The sequence below is a fragment of the Fringilla coelebs genome, assembly GCF_963513975.1.
Source record: "Fringilla coelebs genome assembly, chromosome: 21".
NCBI lineage: Eukaryota > Metazoa > Chordata > Aves > Passeriformes > Fringillidae > Fringilla > Fringilla coelebs.
In genome coordinates, this window is record NC_140047.1 from 1,535,473 (window position 1) to 1,557,107 (window position 21,635).

The following is a 21,635-nucleotide window of genomic DNA, read 5'->3' on the forward strand; positions in this document are numbered from 1 at the left end:
CAAGAGAAATCTTAAATAATAGCTCCCAGAAAAACCAAGCATTACTTGGTAACAATGATTTTTTAGCCGCTTTCCAGTGAATTGGTGCTTGGGTACATTCCAGTGGAGGTGCAGGCCCTTGGCACACCTCTGAAACCTTGCAACACTGACACATCAGCTCTTCCTGGCTGCCTTCTGCAACTGCTCCTAAGCATTCTGAGATATCAGGGCTGAAAGTCACAAGCCCAAAACAGCTGTCAAGCTAAGAAGGAGTTAAAAAAAGAGAAGAAAAAGAAAAACCCCAAACCCAACCACTGTAGCACTGATAGTAGACCACTTGTCTTTTTTTCTACAGATCAAAATGATAAAGGTTGTTTTCATTGACAAGGAATTTCTAACATCTCCTCCCCTCTCTGGTTTTTGTTTTGTTTTCTCTGGGTAGGAAGAGTCATAAACAAACCAAAATGGGTGCATTGTGTCATGTCCGGGAAGAGGCACAGGATGCAGAACATTGTGTGCAGATCTAAACCCAGACCATTGCAAACATCTGAAATTGCAACCTGCGTCCCCAGCACCTCCTCCTTTCTTTCTGTGGGTGTCTCAGGAGCACTGTGAGCCAGTGTGAGAAGGAAGGTATTTCCAAAGGGTGACTCAAACCATGTCATGATTTTTAGGCAGTGCCAGCTCTGCAGCTCCAGTTAGCTCTGCAAACAAAGTGAATGTGACAGGCAAATTATGGTCCAGATCAGTAAAATTACATGCAACAAACCCTTGATGCCTCTGCCTGGCACTCTGTCCGGCAGGCTCTGGACTGAAGGCTGCGCTGCTCCAGCGGATACCAGTGCTGAGGCGGCATCCGAGGGCTCCCTCCTCCCAGACCTGCTCTGAAGGAGCAGATTTCCCCAGAGGGGAATCTGGTGTGAAGCCTGGACCTACGTGACCATTTCTGGCTGAATAACCTTTAAAGCCGGTGCTCCGCTTCTCTCCGTTATGCACAGGAGCCCCTCTGGACTGCCACGCGTGTGCAATGATGGCACTTCAAATAGCTTCTCTAGGCATTTTTTTGCTATTCAAGAGGTATTTTTGCTCCTGGTAAGAACCTGACATTTTAATTATTTTATTAGTGGCTCCTGTGCATTCAGGATCTTCCTCTTAAGCATGCTACAGCCACCACCCAGCTGGCTGGGCACAGTCCCCATCCAGAACAGAGACAAATGAAAATGCTGATCAGGAGAAAATAGAGAATGACAGCCCAAGCCTCCCTAGACACCCGCTGCACAAGCATGGTGTCTGTGGCCTGTGGCCTTCACACCTGTCTGCTCAGCCTCTCAGAGGGAAAAAGTGAAATGAAAACTGGAAGGCCTATGGGTCACATCCTGCCAGGACAGGGCAGCAGCACCTACCTGGCTGGGGAGGAGTGGGCTCAGCCGCGGGGGATGTCCCAAAGAGCCGCGCGATGATGCCACGCTTGGGCGGGGGGGCTGCGGCCGGAGGGGCTGCGGGAGCTGCGGCAGGCGCAGGGGGCTGCGGGGCCTCGGGGGCAGGCACTGGTGAGAACGATGAGGCAGGGTCAGGAGAGATGGCGGCGCTTGTGGCGAGTGGCAGCGGCGGCTGGGGTGTGCTGGGGCTGGAGCTGCCCGTCGATGCAGAGCTCGGAGGTACGATGGGCGACTGCGAGCCGGAGGAGGGGCTCTGCCCGTTCGCTGCTAGTGGTGATGTGTGTCCTTGGCTTCGGGCTTCCATCATTTCCAGGAACCTGTGGGGAAGATAAATTACAAATATAAGGAATGGCGAATCTCAGAATCCCAGACTGCTTTGGGTTGGGAGGGACCTTTAAAGGTCATCTCATTCCAACCTCTGCCATGGGCAGGGACACCTTCCACTAGGCCAGGCTTCTCCAAGTCCAATCTAGCCTTGGACACTTCCAGCAATCCAGGGACAGCCATAGCTTCTCAGGGCACCCTATGCCAGGACCTCTTCCTCCCCACAGGAAAGAATTTCTTCTCATCCAACCCTGCTCTCTGCCAGTTTAAAACCATTGCCCCTTGTCCTACTCCTTCCTTTATATAAGCCCTTTTCATCTGGCTGTGTGCTGAGCTGGGAGAGTATGGGTCTGCTTTCAGCTAGGTTTGGGAGGGTATGGATCTGCTTCCAGCGACACTGTGACTTCCTGGGTCACAATAAATCTGGTTTACCCACATGAGTTGAACTTACCCTATCTGCATTGAGGTGTGGAGAATCCCAACCTGCTCTGCACTACAGGATGAAACTTATTTGCAACAGTACTGAAAACTCCCGGAATAGACAGACTATAATAACATACCAGGGCTTGAAATGCAACCTGAAGTCAGTTGTTGGACATGTCTCTAAAGGACTAAGTGCTGTAAGAATGGCATGTTTTTACATTCTGCAGAACAAATCATAGTACTCAAGAAAACTGTTGTAATAACCTCTTTATCAGCCAAGAATGGATTTGAGAGGAGAATCCTTGAATATCCAAAGAAAAGAGCTGTCCTGAGGGCTCAGAGAGGACTGACTGCCATTACTCTTCTCACAGGGTGCAGATCCACATGCAGGCTCCTCCCTGCACACACTCCCCCTCTGTGTGAGAGGCCCTGGAGCCAAGTAGCAGGAGCACTGGAGCAGGTTGTGGCCCTGGCTGGGTTCCTGACTGGAAGAACATTAAAGCCTGTACCACTATAGGGAGTGAAAAGCTCTTTCCTTTTCCAAAAGAAACTCAAGCCTAACCCAAGGCTCCCTCCGCAGCCTCCAGGGTCAGCAGCCTGTTTCACACACTGTGTGCAGAGAAACATGGACAAAGACAAGTATTTGCCATTAAATGGTCTGAAAAACAGATCTGCCACATGCTGCACAGCTGAGAGATACAGAGAGGACACCCAAAGTGAAGTATCCTGTGTAATATCCAGCACATCTCAGTCTTGCCTCTCATTTCATTAAGCTTAATGAATTTGTGCATAGAGACTCTGGATTCAGCTGGTTCTGCAAGACAGACTTTGGTTGTGCTCCAGGCAATGAGAGTGTGAAGGGAGAGCCTCCTCTACCACACAGAGCATGACCTTGTCCTTCAGGGACCTGAGCCAGCCAGAACCTTCCCTGGACTGACTGCTGAGCAGAACACAAACAGTGGGGGCTAAGAGACTCTAAACCTTGAGATAAGATTTCCTATTTTAAGGCAGTAACCTGATATACTTTTAAGGAACAAAATAATATACTTTGTGACCGGCAGTGTCTGGATCCGTAGGGAGTAATAGCCCCAGGAAGCTGTTACCTGAATTGGAAAACCAGCAGTCCTTCCTAACTAAGCAACTGGGTAAAGTGGAGATCAAGGGCAGCACTAAAAAGCAGAATTAGTGAGGCAACATAAACAGACAGGGACAAGATACAGATAGAACTGGATGATCCCAAGTAACAGAAATAGGAAGAAATTCAACAGTACAAACAAAATCGTCATCTACTCAAGGGGGAGGAAAAGTGCTCTTGCTCCCAGTTCTCCACATGGGAATGGCTAGGAAAGACTTGCCTCGCTCATTCTGGAAGTCTGGACTAAGGACTGCAATCCCAACCATGCCAGAGCCTGGCTGTCACATGCTGTCCATTGATATTCAACCTATACCTGCCCTTCCAGCCATTCCCTGCATCCTGTCCCTGATCACAGAGAGCAGAGATTGGTGCTGCACCTCCCCTGTCCCTTATGAGGAAGCTGCAGACTGTCAAGGCACCTACATCAGTGCCACGCTGTGGTGTTCTCACTGATGATTCCACTAGGATCCAAGCCTAGACAATGTGCCCATTCCACCCAGAACACTGGCTACACCAACCGAGGCTCCCGGCAGAGCTGAGCTCAGCGTATGTGATGCAGCATCCAGTCCCCATCCTCCCTCTCCTGGGGCAAGCGGCACAACAACACGTTCCACTGAAAATGATGCATGGATTTGTCATGCACCAGAGAAAAGACATAAAGGAGTTTAACTCCTGCACTGAGCTCTGTGAAGACCGCATCAGGTTGATTTAGAAGGTGCACAATACATCACACATGCTGCAAGAACATGATAGTGTGTGCTCAATACCTCTCCATTGCTGCGCTCCCTTCCTGAGGAGGGGGGCCATGGCTCCACATCCTCCAAGCAGGGTATGCACGGTGTCTGTGGGGTGGGAAAGACAAACCACGAGGCCCTGCAATTCAGCCCCCATTCAACAAAGCTAAGGCTCTTTACCCCCAAACCGAGTGAATTGCCATGGCCTGCAAAGTCGTTTGCAAGCTTTGCCTGCATACAATGTGCAGCTCCTCGGCTCCACATCACATGTGCTGAGTGCTGAATTCTGCCATTCCTCCTTTCTCAGCTTTGATCCAGGCCTTCTGGTGAGCCAAAGACAGGAAAGCTGAACAGCTCTGCTTTGCGGTACTCACTTCTCCTCCTCCCAAGACCCACTCAGCGTTAAAGACTCCTGCCTCCCAGCTGTGAGGAGAGATTAATCCCAGATGATCTACACACACTCCTGTTCCTGTTTATAGCAACAGCAATCCTGGATGGAAGCCTGCAAGCCCAGGCACTGCTGCACCCAGCAGCCAAGGTACTGCTGCCAGCAGTACTTGCTCTCCTGACTGTCTGTGGGAACACCTAAATCACCAACATGGTTTGAAACCAGAATGAACAGCCTCTGAGCCTCAGGTTGATAAGTCCCACCATAGAGGCAACTGGCTGACTCAGGTAGGATAAGATGATTGTACACTGAAGATCTGGAAACAAGGAGACACAATGAATGTATAGAGTCACATCAGTATAAAGAATATGAAGCTCAAAGAATAGTTAAAGCTGGACTCAACAAAGCACTGAAAACTCTTAACAATACCAGAGTATTTAAAGATTTACTGTATGTGGTTCTGCCAAAGCTGCCCATTTTGGAAACAACCTGCTTTGTTCTGGGAAAGTAGCCAGCTCCAGAGGGAGGGAAGGCTGCAACTACCACCTGTTTTTCCTCCAGAAACACATGAAATTTAAGAGCTGGAGGAAAAAAAACCCACTGCATAACTGAAGTATAAAGAGTGTCATCCTTCCCTCCAGTGCAACCAGACTAGGGCATAAAACACACGCAGGCTTTGTCTGCACCTGCGCTCCTGTATCTTTGTCACCTGTGGTGTGTGAAGGGCATAAAAACAGGAGACAGCAAATTCTTTAGTGGGAAGATACAAATGGTTATTTGGGGACAGCACAATACAGACTCCTGCCCCAGCACAGTACTGAGGACAGGTGTGACATGTGTGCTTCATATCACCTTGACCAGCCAGACACGTGGGCCAAGCCTTGTGCTGTGACACTGGGGAAATCAGGGTGGTCTGACACTGGTTCTATCTACACAGGCTGCATAAACCAGCTCTGCTGAGTTTTTATAGACAGATCTTCTGTGAGGGAGGTGGGTGGAAAACCAGCACACATTAAAGGCTGCCAGCAAGCTCACAGTAATTTCCAGGATGGAGGTGTCTAAGCATCCTCCACACTTTGAAAATACTACATAATGCATGAATGCTTTCTCTGGCTTTACACACGCTCCTCAGAGGCACAAGTGTGGCTGTTTTGGGAACACACCAGGCCAAACCTGCCATGTGTCTGTTTTTTCTCAGATTCTACACAACCTGTCCATTCCTCATTCTATCCATCAGACCTTTGGAAAAGGACTCACTCAAAACCTTACTGTGGAATAAGCAGCTTTGTGCCCACTCTGGAGGTAGCAGACCGGGTCCTACTAAAGCACAAGGTGAACTCACAAGGTGAGCACCTTTATTCCGTTGGGATACAGAGGCTGCAAATATACCGTGCATGTCCAGGTGGGTCATCTGTCCTCACTGACAGGAGCTCCTTATTTGCCTTTCAATCCTTCCATTACAGACCAAGTAACAAGTCCAAAACATCCTCAGACTCCTGAATAATTCACTGGTGGTTGGACCTGCTCGCAAGAGGAGAGTTTTATGCAATTTTCAAGATGAGCATGCTCTTGGAAACAAAAATTCATCAGGGCCTGAGGTTACTGTTGCTCTGCCCCCAGGGCAAACACAAAAAGTACAAAAGGACTTGTTAGCCTCACAATTCCCAAAATTGTCAGTGCTTGTGTTCATTTAATATTGAAGGTGGGAGCAGCCTAAAGCTTTTTGGCTCCTCATTCTAACGTGCTGTGATAAATTGTTCATGTGGCAAGAAAGGCTTTGGGTTATTTTATTAATTGTGAAAATGAAGATTAATTGGCTGGATGACATAATTTTAACTGGTGTTAGCAAGGGTTAGATTTTCATACGTTTGTTTTGGGCTCACTGCCTCGATCCCCCTAGCCTAGGTCCCTGAATGTAGAATCAACGGCCAAGCAGGTTTAATTCTTGCTGTCATCCTGTTTTCCACCTGACAAAATGGATGCAGCAGGGTAACTCCCCGCTCCATAAAATACAGGACGTGCTCCATGTCCCCACTTCTCAAGCAAGACTGACTGATGACAGGCGTAGATGCACTTAATTCTTAATGCAGCATTCCCAAAAAATATGACTTAGATAAAGTCCCATTCCAGTTCAGGCTGGCTCCTGACCTGTCTGATGACCACAAGGATTCACAGCAAGTGGAGAAGATAGAAGTGGGGCAAGGGGAAGAGAAAGCAGGAGTGGGTTTACTTTCCCATCTGGTAATTCAGCCTGTAGCTGGTGTCACTCCAGACCTGTATTTACAACAGTGGAGGATGCGAGAGAACAGCTCCAACAGCAGCTCCTCCTGCCACTGTGCAGGTGTTACTCAGCACCACGGTCTTCCTAAAACTATCAGCTATGCTCAGTTTGGAAAAAAGGCAAATAAAACCCCAACCCCCCAGCCAATGATTCTGCAGTGACTAAAGTTGTCTCTTTGGGGAATATGTCTCCCCAGAGCAGTCCTCAGCAAGAGAGCCCCAACACCTGTCTGCAGTCACTGGTCTGGCGCCCACGTGGTGAGAGGAGACGCCTCAAGCTGTGCCAGGGGAAGTTTAGGTTGAGTATTGGGGAAAATTTCTTCACCGAAAGGGCTGCCCAGCCCTGGCACCCTTCTGTGGGGGAATGGGCACATTGAACACATACAAGTTTTCCTTGAAAACAGAAGATAAGCTGGGTAAAATTAAAAATGGAGAAATTGAGCAAATTAGGTACAAATTCAGAACATCATAAAAGTCATTACTGTTTGTTTAATAAGAATTCAAGAATTCAAAAAGGGCTGAAATATTCTTTTAGCAGCATTGAAAATGTAAAGTCTGAAAGCACAGGGACAGTACCAGAGCCAGAGGTGTGTCAGGCAGTGAGGAGCCTAAACAGAGGGAAAGAACTGGAAGCAGACTGTGTCTCCCACAGGCACATCCAGGCAGTGGCTGCCCAGGCTGGCTTATGTAAGGCGGAAGAGGCAGCATCGTGTGCCACCTCGTGTTGTCTCTGGGATCCACATTTTGCATCAGTGACGTTTTGTCCTCAGGTCCCCCCCGCTGCAGCAGGAGGAAGAGTTCTTGTTCTCTTTCAGTTCTCACTGAGCCAAATTTAGCACTGGTCACTGTGACAGAGTAGCTACCAGATGTGCACAGGGGTGAATAACCGAGATGTCCTAGCGCTGTCACCTTGCTGTGCTCTGTGCCCTGATTTTATGGCAGGAGAGCAGGAATGGCCTCTGAGGAAGTGTTGCAGCAGCCACACCATGGCCTGTAGCCCCAAATACCTGCAGTCATCTCCCCTTACTGGGCAATTTGGGTGACCCATAGCAGAACTCCCAGTGCTGTCTGAACTGAAGCAACTAACATAGAGGCCTCGTTACAGGAGGTATGACAGATGAGAGTCAGGCTCCTCTACCAAGCAATAAAAAGGAAAAAGCAAAAGAGGCCTCAAGTTGCACCAGAGGAGGTTCAGGTTGGATATTAGGGAAACCTTCTTAACAAATAGGGCAGCCAGACTTTGGAACAGACTGCCCTGATAGTGGTGGAGCTATCACCTCTGGAGTGTTTGAAAAATGTGGATGTGGCCCCTGGGGACAAGGTTGGGTGGTGGCTTTGGCAGTGCTTGGTTAACAGCTGCACTTGATGAGCTCAGAGGGTTCTTCCAATCCTAAGGGTTTCACAGTTCTGTGATCTGTCAAGGGTCACCAAGTCACACTGCACCAACAGACATGCTGTACACAACAGGGCAGGTGGCAGCAGACAATGTACCAGGTGCTCACTTGGACATTCACTGATGTAGCATATTAAACCTGGTGTCTCAGGTTGGAAAATGCAAGATCTGGCTGGGGGTGTGTATTCTATTGCCATCTGTTAGGTGTGGGGCAGTTATCTTCTGTTCATTGGGCCACCTGTTAAAACCAGGTGGGGCAGTTTTCTTTACCTCTTCCACAACCAATCCTCCCTCTGGAAAATATATTCAGTTAATGGCCCAGTGAGTGTCCCTGCAGGGCTGATCCAATTCCATCATCCCATGGGGAGATGCTCTGCCCAGGGCAGGAGCCAAGCATTCCTACCTGGATACAATCTGACCCGGGAACAGCACAGGAGCCTTTGCCCACTGCATTCCCAGAGGAGCAGCTTTCTTCTGCCCTGCATTCCCAGAGGAAGACCAGGCCCATTTACACCACTACTGGACTTTCAGAGGAAAACTCCACCCCTCTCCAGGATCCCTGCTCCAGCAGAACCACAGCTGGCACTGTAGGAGGGCTGAGCCACCATGGGATGGGACTGTGCCACCACCCTCACACACAGGGGGTCAGGTCATATTCTGACTCTGTCAGTGTTGTTTTGTATTACTGCTTTTTTATTTTTAATTTTAATTTTTTTCCTAATAAAGAACTGTTACTCCTACTCCCATATCTTTGCCTGAGAGCCCCTTAATTTCAAAATTATAGTGATTCAGAGGGAGGGGGTTTGCATTTTCCACTTCAAGGGAGGCTCCTGCCTTCCTCAGCAGGCACCTGGCTTTTCAAACCAGGACACCTGGAATGGGCATCTGATGGGCATGGTTGCAAGGATCTTCCCAAGCCCTAATAATGAGCACTGCAGACCTGCCTAACCACTGCAAGCCCTGGATTTTCATCACACACTGTTGTGTCCACATGTACTCTGTTTCCAAACCCAAACTGTTTACTAAGGTTGAGGCTTTAGCCAAACCTGGGTTCTCTGACATATGAATGTGAGTATTTCTTTAAATTAGGTCTTTGGCTATAAAACTCATGCTTGGAGACCTCCTGCAGTGATAAAAACCAAGTGTAAGAAGTGCATACCTTTCAACTCCGGGGCTGAAGTAACCCCTTTGCAGCTCATCTGTCCCACACAGGTGCCATTTAAACAAACAGACTCTGTTTCTACCTGGGGTACTGAGAAAAACCTTAAAAACCCTAAAATAGCTCTTTTTAGTCAGTGTGATCAAAGTACTGACACATGACACTCCCTGATGCTTTTCTTTTGGCATCTGTGCCTCTAGCCAGGAAGCATCCAGGGGCATTTTAAAGCCCTTTCTCTACAGACGTATCATTTTCTGAGAGTGAAGAACTTTGGCTTCGGTACAGATATGAACGAATCTGGAGCTGGCCAGTTGCATAAGGATGTCACTTTATTTGCTAAACCAGAATCCTAGAGAAAAGTCTTGCTTTTAATATTTCATCAACTCCTCCTTTGTCAGGCCCTGATATTTCTGAGGCCATGTTAAGTTAATCTGCAGTATGACAGTGCCAACAGCCTCCCAGCAGGGCAATGTTGTCACACTGGGTGGGATGATCCAGTCTAATACCTGTTGCTGGAACTAGGAGGTCTGGCCACCCCTCCACCACCACCACACTGCTGCTGCTCCTTTAGGATCTAAGATCTCTTCTCAGAGCCAACCCAACACTGATTTCACAGTCAGAGTCTCAGACTAGTTTGGGTCGAATGGGACCTTAAAGCTCACCTTATTCCATGCCCCTGCCCCAGGCAGGGACACCTTTCACTGGACCAGGCTGCTCCTAGCCTCATCCAACCTGTTTTTCTGCTGGATTTGTGAGCTGAAGTGATACATATGGAGACCCAGCACACACAAAAGCCGCTGGAAGGGCAAGAGGTGACAAAACAGTAAGATCTTGTGCCGTGAATTTGAAACAGCTCTGCCAACTCCTGATTCTATTAAGTATCCTCCCATTACTGAAGAAGTACAAACAAAAGCATGGAAAACCATCTGACAGCACAGCCCATGCAGCCCAGTCCTTTGAGGAGGGACATCAAGAGAAGTGCTAAAGGCATGAGGTGACTAACTAGTCCCTCAGGAGAAGAATGAGGTGAATGCTCTGGAAACAGCATTGCTTTGTGTGAATTTCAATGCCCTCCAAGGAAAACATGCTGAACAAGGTTACAGAACTTGAAAGTTGGTCTGAAAAATGCTTGTCCAAAAGCCTGTGCATGAATATTTCATAATCATCGATTCCAATTTCCAAACAAAAGCTGCCTGTAAATAATCTTTTTTCAATACATTCTGAGGCTGACTTTTCTGCCTTGCACACCACTGCAATAAAGGCCTTGTCATGGGAATTCACAGAACATGGACTCCTGTTCTCTGTGCTACAGCTGCATTGGCTTTATGGGGCTAAAGCTGGAAAACACCACTACAAGCAGCCAGGGTGTAGAACGGACACAGAAATACACCAGAGTTCAGAAGTGCTCAAAGGGAACAAAAGACAGCAGTGTTGTTGCTATTACTTTCTGCTGTCGTAAGACACAAAATACACAGGAGTGCAACAGCCAGGAGAAGAACCTTGTGTGCTGAGCAGCTGAGAGATGGAAATATCCTCTTCCAGCACTTTATCTACTTCAGCATGTGCTGGCTCCAGGTGTGCTGCTCAGCCCCACCTGCCCTGCCCTGCCCTCCCCAATCACGTGCCTGTAGGAACCAGACCTTTCACAGGGATCCCCAGGTTCATGCTTTTCTTCGGGTGATGACATTCAAAAGCAGCATTTTATCCAAAGGATCCCTAAATGTTACTCGCTAGACCCTTCAACCTGGCCACATGCCACAGCTGGGGCTGCCCAACATTCATGTGACACCCAAAGCAGGAGTTAGCAGAAAAAACAGCTCAGTGACATACAGTTCGTAGTTTTGGTCTTCAGTCTCTTGCTGCACTGACAGCTCCTCCAGAGTTGCATCAATATCCAGCTGATTTGTCTCCAGCTGCCGTAGCAACGTCTCCCTCTGAGGAAAGGAAAACAAGCTGGGTCTGAGCAGAAGGGTCACTGTAACAGATCTCTGCGCACTGAGATCCTGTGTCACACCACTTTACCACAACACCATGTGCAACAGGAGCCCTGGCCCTGATCATGATGTCCATTTAAATACAGAGCACAAAGGGAAAGTGAACAAAAAGCAGATAATCCATAAAGTCTATGTGTAAGAAGCACCTTGTTCTGTGAGCAATTCTCAGCCATAAATCAATAATGTGTTATTTCAGACACCACAGCACCAGTTATATTTGGAGAAAGGATTCAGCCCCTGCAGAGATCAGTTGTGCAACTCATTCACTCAGGCCTTTTGATTTTCCCTGTGCTAGATCAGCCCCTCTGGGAGCAGGACCCAGCTGAATGCAAAGCCTCCCAATAATTTTTTTTTTTTTGCTGTTGGGGTAGATGAGGGAGCACAACCTATCAACTCAGTGACATTTCAGAAGTCCTTGCCCCTCGGCCTCCAGCTGTTCCACAGATGGGGGACAGACACCCTAGCCCATTTTCAAAGGGCAATAAAGTCAGTTGACTGCACTAATGTAATCCAGGACTGCCCCACTCAGTCCTTCCTTTCCCACATTTCCCACAGAACTCGAACAAAAACCTCAGCTGAGGGGAAGGGCTCCCTCTTCCCGACATCCAGACGACAGCAAGGAGAGATCAATATCCACAGGCACAGCCAGCTCCCTCAAGGGCTGCAGCCCTGCAGGGCTGACACAGCATCCACTCCTACAGAAACAGCATTCTGGATCCCCTGGACAAGACTAGAGCTGTCAGTGGTGCAAATGCTGCCCCACAGCCCCATCCCCATCCCCTCTGCTCAGGCACAGCTGACTGGCACACAGCTGGGCACTGGCCCTGCCCATCAGCTCACCTCCCAAATTTTGGAGTCAAAAGCCACATGCTTGTGCCTGAGGGCATCAATCCTCCCTGTCCCACTGCCTATGCACTGGGCGGCACAGGAGCAGGGCCAGCTTATGCTGAGTTGGGCTGGTGACTCCCAGCCCTGCACAGCTCCCGTGACAGCAGGTCTGTGGTGCCACTGGCTGCATCCCTGCCTGGGCAGGAGGACACACAAGAGAAACCCCAGGCTTCCTCCAAACTGCCAAGATTTTTGCTTTGATAACTGCCGTATCCTCCAAGTACATTGCAGCTTTGCTCTGACAAATATTTTTGAAGGCTAGCATCAATAACCATGGTGAATTCTTAATTCCCAGTCTGACAACACTTGAACTCACTGCAGAAAGATCCCATCAAATTAAAAGCCCAAAAGGAAATCTATTACATAATTCCCAGAATAATATCCATCTGAAAAGACAAACATTTGCATGAAGTGATGGTGCACATGCTGCTGGCATTATGGTTTCATAGATGTGACAGCTTTGAAGTTATCAAACCACTGCACAGGTTTGAAGAGCAATTAACTCATCTGGCTCACACAAACCACAGCAAGTGCTGTGCTCTGGAGAACGATCACAGCACAGCCTGAGCCCTCCACGTCAGATTCTACTATGACTGAAATCAGCAAAAAAGTTTAAGTAATTTTTATTTTGTACTGTAAGACCGGGTGACTCATCACAGTTGATAACCCTAATTTATTGGAAGACATAGCCCTTCTTGAAATGTAAGAGTTTCTGTGATCATTTAAGCTAATTTACTTCTTCCAAGGCATATAGAGTCTTCATGTTTACCTTTGCCATTGTGTTAAGAGCTTGGAGCAATCCCTCTTTTCTTTGCTGAGTAATTTTTATTCATCATATTCAAGTGCTCTCTGCAGATGGAAACTTGACTTTGATTAACATGTACGCGTGGAATTACGAAGTCATTACTTAATGCCAATTCCTTTATTGTCATTTACAGACAAAGATTCAGCAAAGTATGCTATTCATATTTGAAGTTGTTATGCTCATCAGAAGTACTAATGAGGACTTTAGAATTCAAATTCTAGATTTCAGAATTCAAGAAAATCAAGATCTCAGAAGCAGTAGGTATCATTGTTTCATATTATTCATGCAGTATAAGCAAAAATGAGACAAAAAAGGGCAAGTCTGCTGCTTCTTTGTCCCCACTTTCTTAAGAGAGGTGAAATACATGCTGAGTAAATTAGCTGAACAAACAGAGACAGAAGGTCTATTGCTCTCCAGCGCTTACCTTAGGCTCTTTGATAATGACTTTAATTAGACTTGTTTATTAAACAAGTGGTGTGCCTTGCCTTACACTTTGGCACTGGGACATACAGTTTTATTTATTTCAATTTTCACAGATCGCAATAAATCAAGAATATGTACTTAATAAAGACAGACTTGCAATCAGTTTTGTACAAATTCATCAATACTAATAAATGTCCAAATACTTAAAAAAATATGTTCTATTTTACCATGCTGGTTATTAAAATAATAAAGAAACAGCTTATTTTTTGCAATGACCCAAAATAAGGGAATAAATAATGTGCAGAGACCAGTGCTTTAGCTGAAAGGCACTTGCAAGGACTTAGTGGGAAAAGGCAATCTCAGCTGTCTGCAGAATCCTGTCTCCTTCCAGCACAGCATCTGGAGGCCTGGGTGACCTGATGCCATTTGTGGGTTTCCAGATATACCTACAGCTAAACTGCATCCTTGGATTTGCCAATCCTGCCCATGGAAAGGAACTGATAAATAATTGAAGAGCTCAGGCTGACAGAGAGAATGAGTTCTGTACTGGGGGTATGGATTTCAGCCCTTGCTTTTGCTGTGGAAGATGTGTGACTACAAAATGAGCACAGGAATGTGCCACTGAAAACCACACACTGACACCAACCCTGCTGAGAGACAGCCTGGGGCCTCAGATACAGCTGGACCACTCTGCCCTGGAAAGCTGTGGAGGCAGGCTGAGAGGCACAGAAATATCTGAGGCTGACTGAATCCCGTGTGCATTTCATACCAGGCAGCATCCCTCTCCTTTAATCCTGCTCTGCTCCAAGGAGAAAAACTCCCTTCTGGAGCCTGGTACTGGCAAAGATCTCTGAAGATACAAGAAGAACCTTCTGGAATTAAGTCTAGATGTGATTTTTCTACAGATTTCAGCTCATGCTGCACTGGATGTTGAACAGGGCCAGCCCCGGAACCTGTGCACTCCAACAAAGGTTCCCAGTGAGTGTCTGGGAGCAGTGAAGTGCCCCAAGGCAGCTATTGTGGAGCAGCACAAGGCACTGCCCATAAACCTGTGACACAAGTGCAAGGGGCACTGAGAAACCAATGCAGCCCATCTTAGGTGAAGTTTGACATCAAGTAAAGCCCCAAAAACTGGGTGGAGGCAACCAAAAGCCTTCAAACGTGCAGTGTCATAAACCCAAACATTTCACCAGCAACATGCTGGCAAATTTCAGTCTTCTCCACTGAAAAGCAGGTTGGATATACAGCTCATATTTCTACAACCTCCCCCTCAAAAAATTGTTTGACTTGTTTCACTGAGCTTTTATACATTCAATTATCTTATCCTGGTTCTTTCTGCTCCGCAGCCTGAGGACTTGGTAACATCCACTAATATATCTCAGGTCCTTCTGAACTAGCATTTCACCAGGGATTATTTATATAAAAATACACACATACACTTCAATTACTGGTAAAATAAAGATCAAGTGCCTGGGTTTTTCCCATCAAATAGAAAACAGTGACACAACATCATATGTGCCCTCAAAAAGCATAAGCTACTCATCCCAAGGGACCCCCGTAGGATCACCCCAAAAGCTGATCTTCTAAAGGCCCACAGATGAGAATCCCACCCTTTGCAGCCTTTGCCCTTCCCTCAGCCCTCCCAAGAATCCTCAGATACAAAGGAAATATGAGACTGGATCCATGCGAACAGGATGCAAGCACATGGATCTCGTATCTAATGCCCTTTATGATTAAGGCTAAGATTTTCAGCAGAGGTTCCTGAACTACTCAGGTAATGGCCCAATCTCTTCTTCTCATCTGAGTTTTAACTGAACAGAATTGAAATTCAAAGTTTAAAAGATGTGGGTATTTTACATTTTTGACTTGGTAACTGCACCACTGGATGCCATTTTCATGCCAGTGAAAATGGAGCCTTCTTCCAGAGGTCAGCATTGGGAACTCAGCACAGATGGCCTCTTGCAACCAGAGACACGTTTAAATCACTCACAGGCACTAATGTTCTGACATAATTTTGTTATACTAACTCTAATGAAAAGAAGAATCTACTCAGGATCCTTTAACAGCAAATGAAACCCCAAATACCAAATTCCTGCCTTAGAAAGGAAGCAAATCCAATCTGTCCCACACCCCCAGCACATCAGGATAACATCCCTGCCTTACCTGCAGCTGCAAGAAGGGGATGTTGAAGAACTTGTGCAAGTACTTGAGGCCAAAGCTGTTCTTCATGGAAGACTCAGCATAGCGGAAATAGGAGGAGCCGGGAGGCCTGTGCCAAGCAGAGAGGAGAACACTGTACCCAGCACAACCTGCAGAGCCTGCACAGGACTGACTTACACACCATGAGCCACCCCACAAGCCAGCCCCCACCCTCAAATGTAGCCCAGGGCATCATTCTGCTTGGACTCATTATTTTGTGTACAGCCAAAATTCACACGGAAGGGTGGCAGAAGGTGGCTGTTGGTGTGTGACCATGTCATGTGCCTGCCAGGCTAAGAAATACTCTGTCAGGACACTGGGATGTTGGCTTCCTAAACTGTGGATTCACAGCTTCACAAGTTGTTCATTTCACAGAAAAGGTTTCTGTTTTAAAAACCACAATCGGACTGACAAAAATAATATTGAGAAATTATTTTGTAAAGAAATTATTTCATAATGGATAAAGTCTTAAAACTGACACAATTTCTTTGTGCCTGACACAGGCATAAACAAATAAGACATGAGGACAATTAAAAAATACCTTAAAAACATAAAGTTACATACAAAGGTACCATCTACTGAATCATGACTAACAAATACTATTTTGTACCACGTAACAGAGCACCTCAGACCTCTGCTTAAGGGAAATGCTTGTCTGGCTGGTGAGAGACATCTGACTGCAAGTGCTGTGTGGGGGATGCTCAGAGGCAGAGCAAGGACACAGCTGCACAGGCTGGCTCTCGTGTAGCTCAATCACTTAGACCAAAGAAACAGCTGTGCTATGGGAGAGGACTCTCACAGAAGGACTATCCAGAAAGAAGATGACTGGTTGGGAACAGCACTTCTGAAAGGCACATGCTGCTGGGCACATGCTGTCTCACGCTGTTTCCAGGAGCATGGCAAACAATCTGCTCCAGATCAAAGGGCCCATGGTGTCAGCAGCTGCTGCTTGTGAGACACGGGGAGCTCTGGGAGCCCAAGGCAGGCGGAAGGACAGCGGGCACACGTGACATGGATGTGACACACGGCAGGGACGTGGTCACTGATGGGGGATGGCAGGGAGCAGCTGAGCCCTGCTGCCCTGCCTGCTCACCTGTTCAGGTTGTCAATGAGGTCCCGCACGTCGCCGGGCAGGATGACCCGGTGCTCCCCCATGTCCCGGTAATTCCCAAGCACACACACTGGAACGTGGGTCGGCACTTTAGGAAGCTCCCTCAGAATATAGTTAAATGTCCTTCATCAGAAGGGAGAGAGCAGATGAGAGAGCAGATGAGAGGGAACATCCTTCTGTTAGCAGTTGCATGCACAAATCACAAAGAAAAAAAAAAAACCCACAGGAATATTTTTTTCCAAAATCCTCCCAAGTCTGTGACTTCTTTACCTCATCAGAGAAACACATTAACCCTCAATATGTCTGCATGATTCTTTATTCAAAACCAACGTTAAAAGCTCAATAATCCACTTTCACCAGAACCTTCACATCTCCTACAGTAATCTCAGTCCTGCAAAACTGTGGGGTCAGCAGAAGGAAAGGATTCCCTCCCTTCAGCTGTCCACAGGCTCACTGATCCACACCAAACCTGAACACCACCAGCCTAAATATAAAGCAGGAGCTCTAACCTCCTCCTCTTTCCACTCTGGATTCCTTATCTCTCTTACTCTCCTCAGATGTCTAAAACCAACAGTTCATTACTTCTGTAGATTAATACAGCCTGGGGCCTCTAAATAATCCTTACTAATACCAGTTTCTTGCAATTTCTCACTAACATCCTCCTTTCCCTTGTGTTCTGGCGAGCAGGGGTTTGCAACATGCACTTTGCACCTGTGATAGCACTAATTATCAAGCCTCAGCCAGCAGCATATCAGCAACTGCAGCACACAACCCACTGGGACACTGCTTGTTTGGAACAAGCCCAGGAGAGGAATGTATTAAAAGCCACGTCAGAAGATAAAGCTTTTATTTTAAAAGATACAAGCTTGCTCCAACTCATTAGGCGGGTTATCAGCTTCCAAATGCAACTGGGAATCTGGAAATCTGGAAGTCATTTGTTTGGCCTGAACAAGGGAGAATCACATGGTGCCAGTAAAGGTCTCTTACCACTGCTTGGTGATGTCAAACATCATCACTACACCGTTGCAGTTCTTATAGACATCCAGGAACTCTGCATCCAGAGCCATTTCTGATTCTGCCTGAGGAAATAAAGGCAAAGAAGCAGTGAATAACTGGATTCAAGTTCAGGCTGGCACAGAACACAATGGATACAGTACTGACTGAGCAAACTTTCTCAAGTGACAACACTGTAAGGAGTACCTCTGGATTTCACACCACTATCATTGAAATAAGATGATACTTGGCGGTTCCCAGCTTCCACTTCCCATAGGAACAGGATGTGAAGCACCTGATGGTCTCTGACAGCACATGCTAAAACCCACCCCTGTCCTTTCCCCTGTGCTCCCAGACCCTGTGTTGGCAAGAGAACTCCATACAAACCACAGAGTGGAGGACAGAGGACACAGCTCCCATTCCATCTTTCTTCTGATTCAGATATTGGCTCTACTCTTAATGCTGCTGGTGTCCAAAAGCAGGGAGCATTAAGTTACTCCCATGGATGGCTGACAGGATTAGTACCCAAATGGCTTTTCATCATTTGGACTCTGCATGCTGCTAAGTCCACACAGTACTGGTCCCAGCTCAGTCTCCATGGCTCCTACTGGAATTTGGTGCCCCTGGAATAATTCTCACTCCTTCCCCAGGAGTGGAAAATGCACCCACATTTGCAAAGGAAGAAGCAGCTGTGGTAACTGTTCTCATAAAGGCTTTTCCCATGGGAGAATACTTTGAGGAAAATTCTCCTCATCTGAGACTGAGCAGATGGGCACCAGTGAGAGTGAAACAGCCCAGCTCCAAGGAGCAGCCAGAGCAGGGCATCAAGTCATTTCTTCAGGCCCCACAAGAAGGCCCTGACAAAAGAATTTCTGCCTGCCCACAGGAAGACAGGTACACAGCTGCTGAGCAAACATCTGGAGCACAGTCATTCCCAGTGACAGAGTGTAAAACAACAGGGAAGTTGCAGTGAGGGCAGGAACAGGGCTGAAATGCACAGAGCAAGGAATAAAGAGCATCGGCATCACCCACTGTCCCTCACCCACCTGCCAGGAAGGCCTTAGGGCAGGAACAAATATAGAACTTGCTCTTCATGGACCAAAGGTGGACAAGAGGCCTCAGACCTCCAAATTCTAGGTGACTCACCTCCTGAGGGTCATTCTCCAGTTTCAAACCATCTCCTCGTTTTTTGCATTTTCCTTAAAAAGAATAGTAAAACATAAAAAACATTACATTGGGCAAAGAACTGGAAGATGAGTCTGGACAGGTGCACAGCAGTTAGAACACAACCTCAAAGCAAATCCTACTTCTACTGTAAGCCTGGGGGATGAGGAGGGGTGGGATAGGCATGCCTTGCTGAAGAATCCCTGCTAGTCTATTCAAAAATGAACAGTAAAGCAATCCAAAGACAGAACTTATTCAAGAAGAAATCCAAGAGAAATCAAATAAACTGTGGGAAAGGAGTTGTGAAGATGGAGAGACAGCCTGTATGTGCTCCAAAGGCCAGAGCCAGAGGGTCAGGTCTGGCTACCACCAGTGAAGGCACAGAAAAGAAATCCTCCAGAAGCACTACCCAAAGCACACAAAAATAATCCAGGTAACAGGTACAACTCTGATTAGGCTCCCAGAAAAGTGCAAGAAGCAACGTGCCTAACGTTTGTAGAAGACACTAGAAAACCACTCTAGAGACTTGCCCTGCAGTCCCACAGCCATGGTCCCACCTGCAAGAATTTAGTGGTTTCTCTCCAACTCATCTGCTTCCTCTTAGGCAGCTAAAGGACAGCCCCCGAGGCTTCTCTCTTTCCTTAAACCTTACGGAAGCATTTTCTGACATTTTAAAGTGCATTTAACTCAGCACCCCAGAAACAGCGTTTTTAAAATTTCAGCCTCCCTGGAAACTTTGTGTTAAGTCAATTATACACTAATTGTGTTTCCAAATCTTATAGCCTGGAGTCTGAGCAGAGAGGTGTATCTGTAGCTATGACTAACAGAGTGGCCATCAGCTGACATGATTTTCTGGTGTAGACACTTAACTCTAAGGATTGCCAAGAATCTCAACATCTTCTGTCACCCACCGCCAAAAAGGTTTAGTGTGGACACACCATGAAAAAATTCTGGCCTCTTGTTTAAACGGAATGTTCTGAGTTTCCAGAATTTTATCAATGATAAGCACTGTGCAAAGAATAACCCTGAAAGATCAGGAGTTATGTTTGACAGATACCAAGTACCTCCCAGATGTTACTGACAGCATTTAAGAACTGTACTTCTGAAATAATTTTGTTGTGTCTTTTCCTAGTCTAAATAATAGAGTTAACTAAATTACACTTAGCATTACAAGTCTTGGAATTGCTTCTCATCACTTCTAGAAATTTCCTGTGTTGCTGATAACAGAAGGTGTTGGCAGCTCAGATGCACCTGAAAAAACCCTCCCATTGACTCTGTAAAAGACTCTAAAACTGAGGACCAAAATAGCTTCCACCAGCTCTTAACTCTGCTGAATCACATGTGGAATTCAGGGCTCTGTCAGATGCTGCATGTGAAACAGGGTTTGTTTTTCCTGCACACAGCTCAAGGATAAATAGTAAGAAAAGAAAGTTATTCAGAAAAGCTTTAATGCTGCATGTTATAGCAGGATATTCTGGGGGTGCATGTGTGCACCACTGCAAAATGTTTGCCCCACTCATGTCAGCTTACTGATGACATGTGAAAGCAGAAGAAATATTAATCCTGATCCCTCCTCATTTGGGCAATGTGCTTCCCTGAGGGATCCAAGTATGGGCTCTGATTGTTCCCCATGCAGCTGAAGGTGTGGGATGTCTAGGCCATGCATGTCTTTTCCCACTTCAATTCAATTAATTTCAAGTGAGTGACATTTGTGTGGCATCTCCGAATATCCAAACATCGCTATTTCTGCAGTCACTGCTGAATTATGCTTGGCATGACCTACATTTCTAGGTATTAAAAAGAGAAGCCCAAGTAACCACAAATACTCTCCCCATCATTCCTCCCATCCTGAGAAATCAAGGTGTCTGTCTAACCTGGGCACATTTATAGTCAATGCTTTGAGACAGAATATAGAACCCACACACCTCTCCATGCTCATGGTTTTCTGTGTGTATCCAGAGGAATGAGTAATATTCTCACACACTGCTCATCAGTGCTGCAAAGGAGGTCACCTCAAAGGAAGTCAGAGAGCGGAAAAGCGCATGTGCGTACAGATTCAGGCACAGGCTCTATTTTTGGAACCCAAACTGCAGGATGAACCAGATGAAGATAAGATCTATGCAGTGACAAGATGTAATTCAGCCTATAAAGCAAGGGCACAGTGACAATTGTGTCACTGTATGTATGAGGTCCAGATTTTGAGGTTGTACTGATGTGTAATGGAGGAGCTTCAATTAGAAAACACAGGTGTGCATGCTGCTGTGGCTCAGGTCCCCTCCCTAGAACAATGGCTGCTCCTCATTTACAGGCATAAGAGCAACTCTGGCACTAAATACACTTGGCAGCTGTACCCTGGAGTCTACCAAACAGCTCCTACTGGACAATGGGGCTGTGATCATCAGTTGAGTCACTGGAGCAGTATGTACCACCAGTTTTGCTGCAGGATAGAAGGATTCAGTACAACTTGCCAATAAATGCTGTCCACCATGCAAGGGGGCGGCTACCCTTCGCCAGTCTAAAATACACATCTGGAAGACGTGCATCCCTTGTGTTATCTAACATGGAATATCTGAAAAACATGGAAATATGAATTGTGATCTTTCCTTCTTCTTGTAGGACATGTCTGGGAGGCAGAGAGGTGAAGGTGCAGCAAGGAGGAAAGGAATCTTCAGTTCAAGGGAAAGTGTTTGTCTACCTCGTGGGCAACAGAAGAAAAACATGATTTGATGTCTTCAGTCATGTATCAGAAAATATCTGGGAACCAAAGTGGCAGAAGTTACAAGACAGGAATTTACAACTGTTCC

General features: G+C 46.7%; 1 protein-coding gene across 4 annotated transcripts in view; it reads right to left on the minus strand.

The window, feature by feature from the left end:
• Positions 1-21,635, minus strand: part of RABL6 (RAB, member RAS oncogene family like 6) — a 52,466-nt gene that overhangs the window by 15,992 nt on the left and 14,839 nt on the right. For all 4 annotated transcript variants that reach the window (XR_014616675.1, XM_084219946.1, XM_084219945.1 and 1 more), the window contains exons 4-9: positions 18,814-18,866; positions 17,662-17,753; positions 16,657-16,797; positions 15,528-15,633; positions 11,085-11,188; positions 1,383-1,735 (exon numbers count right to left, since the gene is read on the minus strand). Coding sequence is in view for 3 of the 4 variants with exons in the window: in XM_084219946.1 (XP_084076072.1) it covers positions 1,383-1,735; positions 11,085-11,188; positions 15,528-15,633; positions 16,657-16,797; positions 17,662-17,753; positions 18,814-18,866 (849 nt within the window). In the remaining variant the exon portion in view is untranslated. The remainder of the gene's footprint in view (positions 1-1,382; positions 1,736-11,084; positions 11,189-15,527; positions 15,634-16,656; positions 16,798-17,661; positions 17,754-18,813; positions 18,867-21,635) is intronic.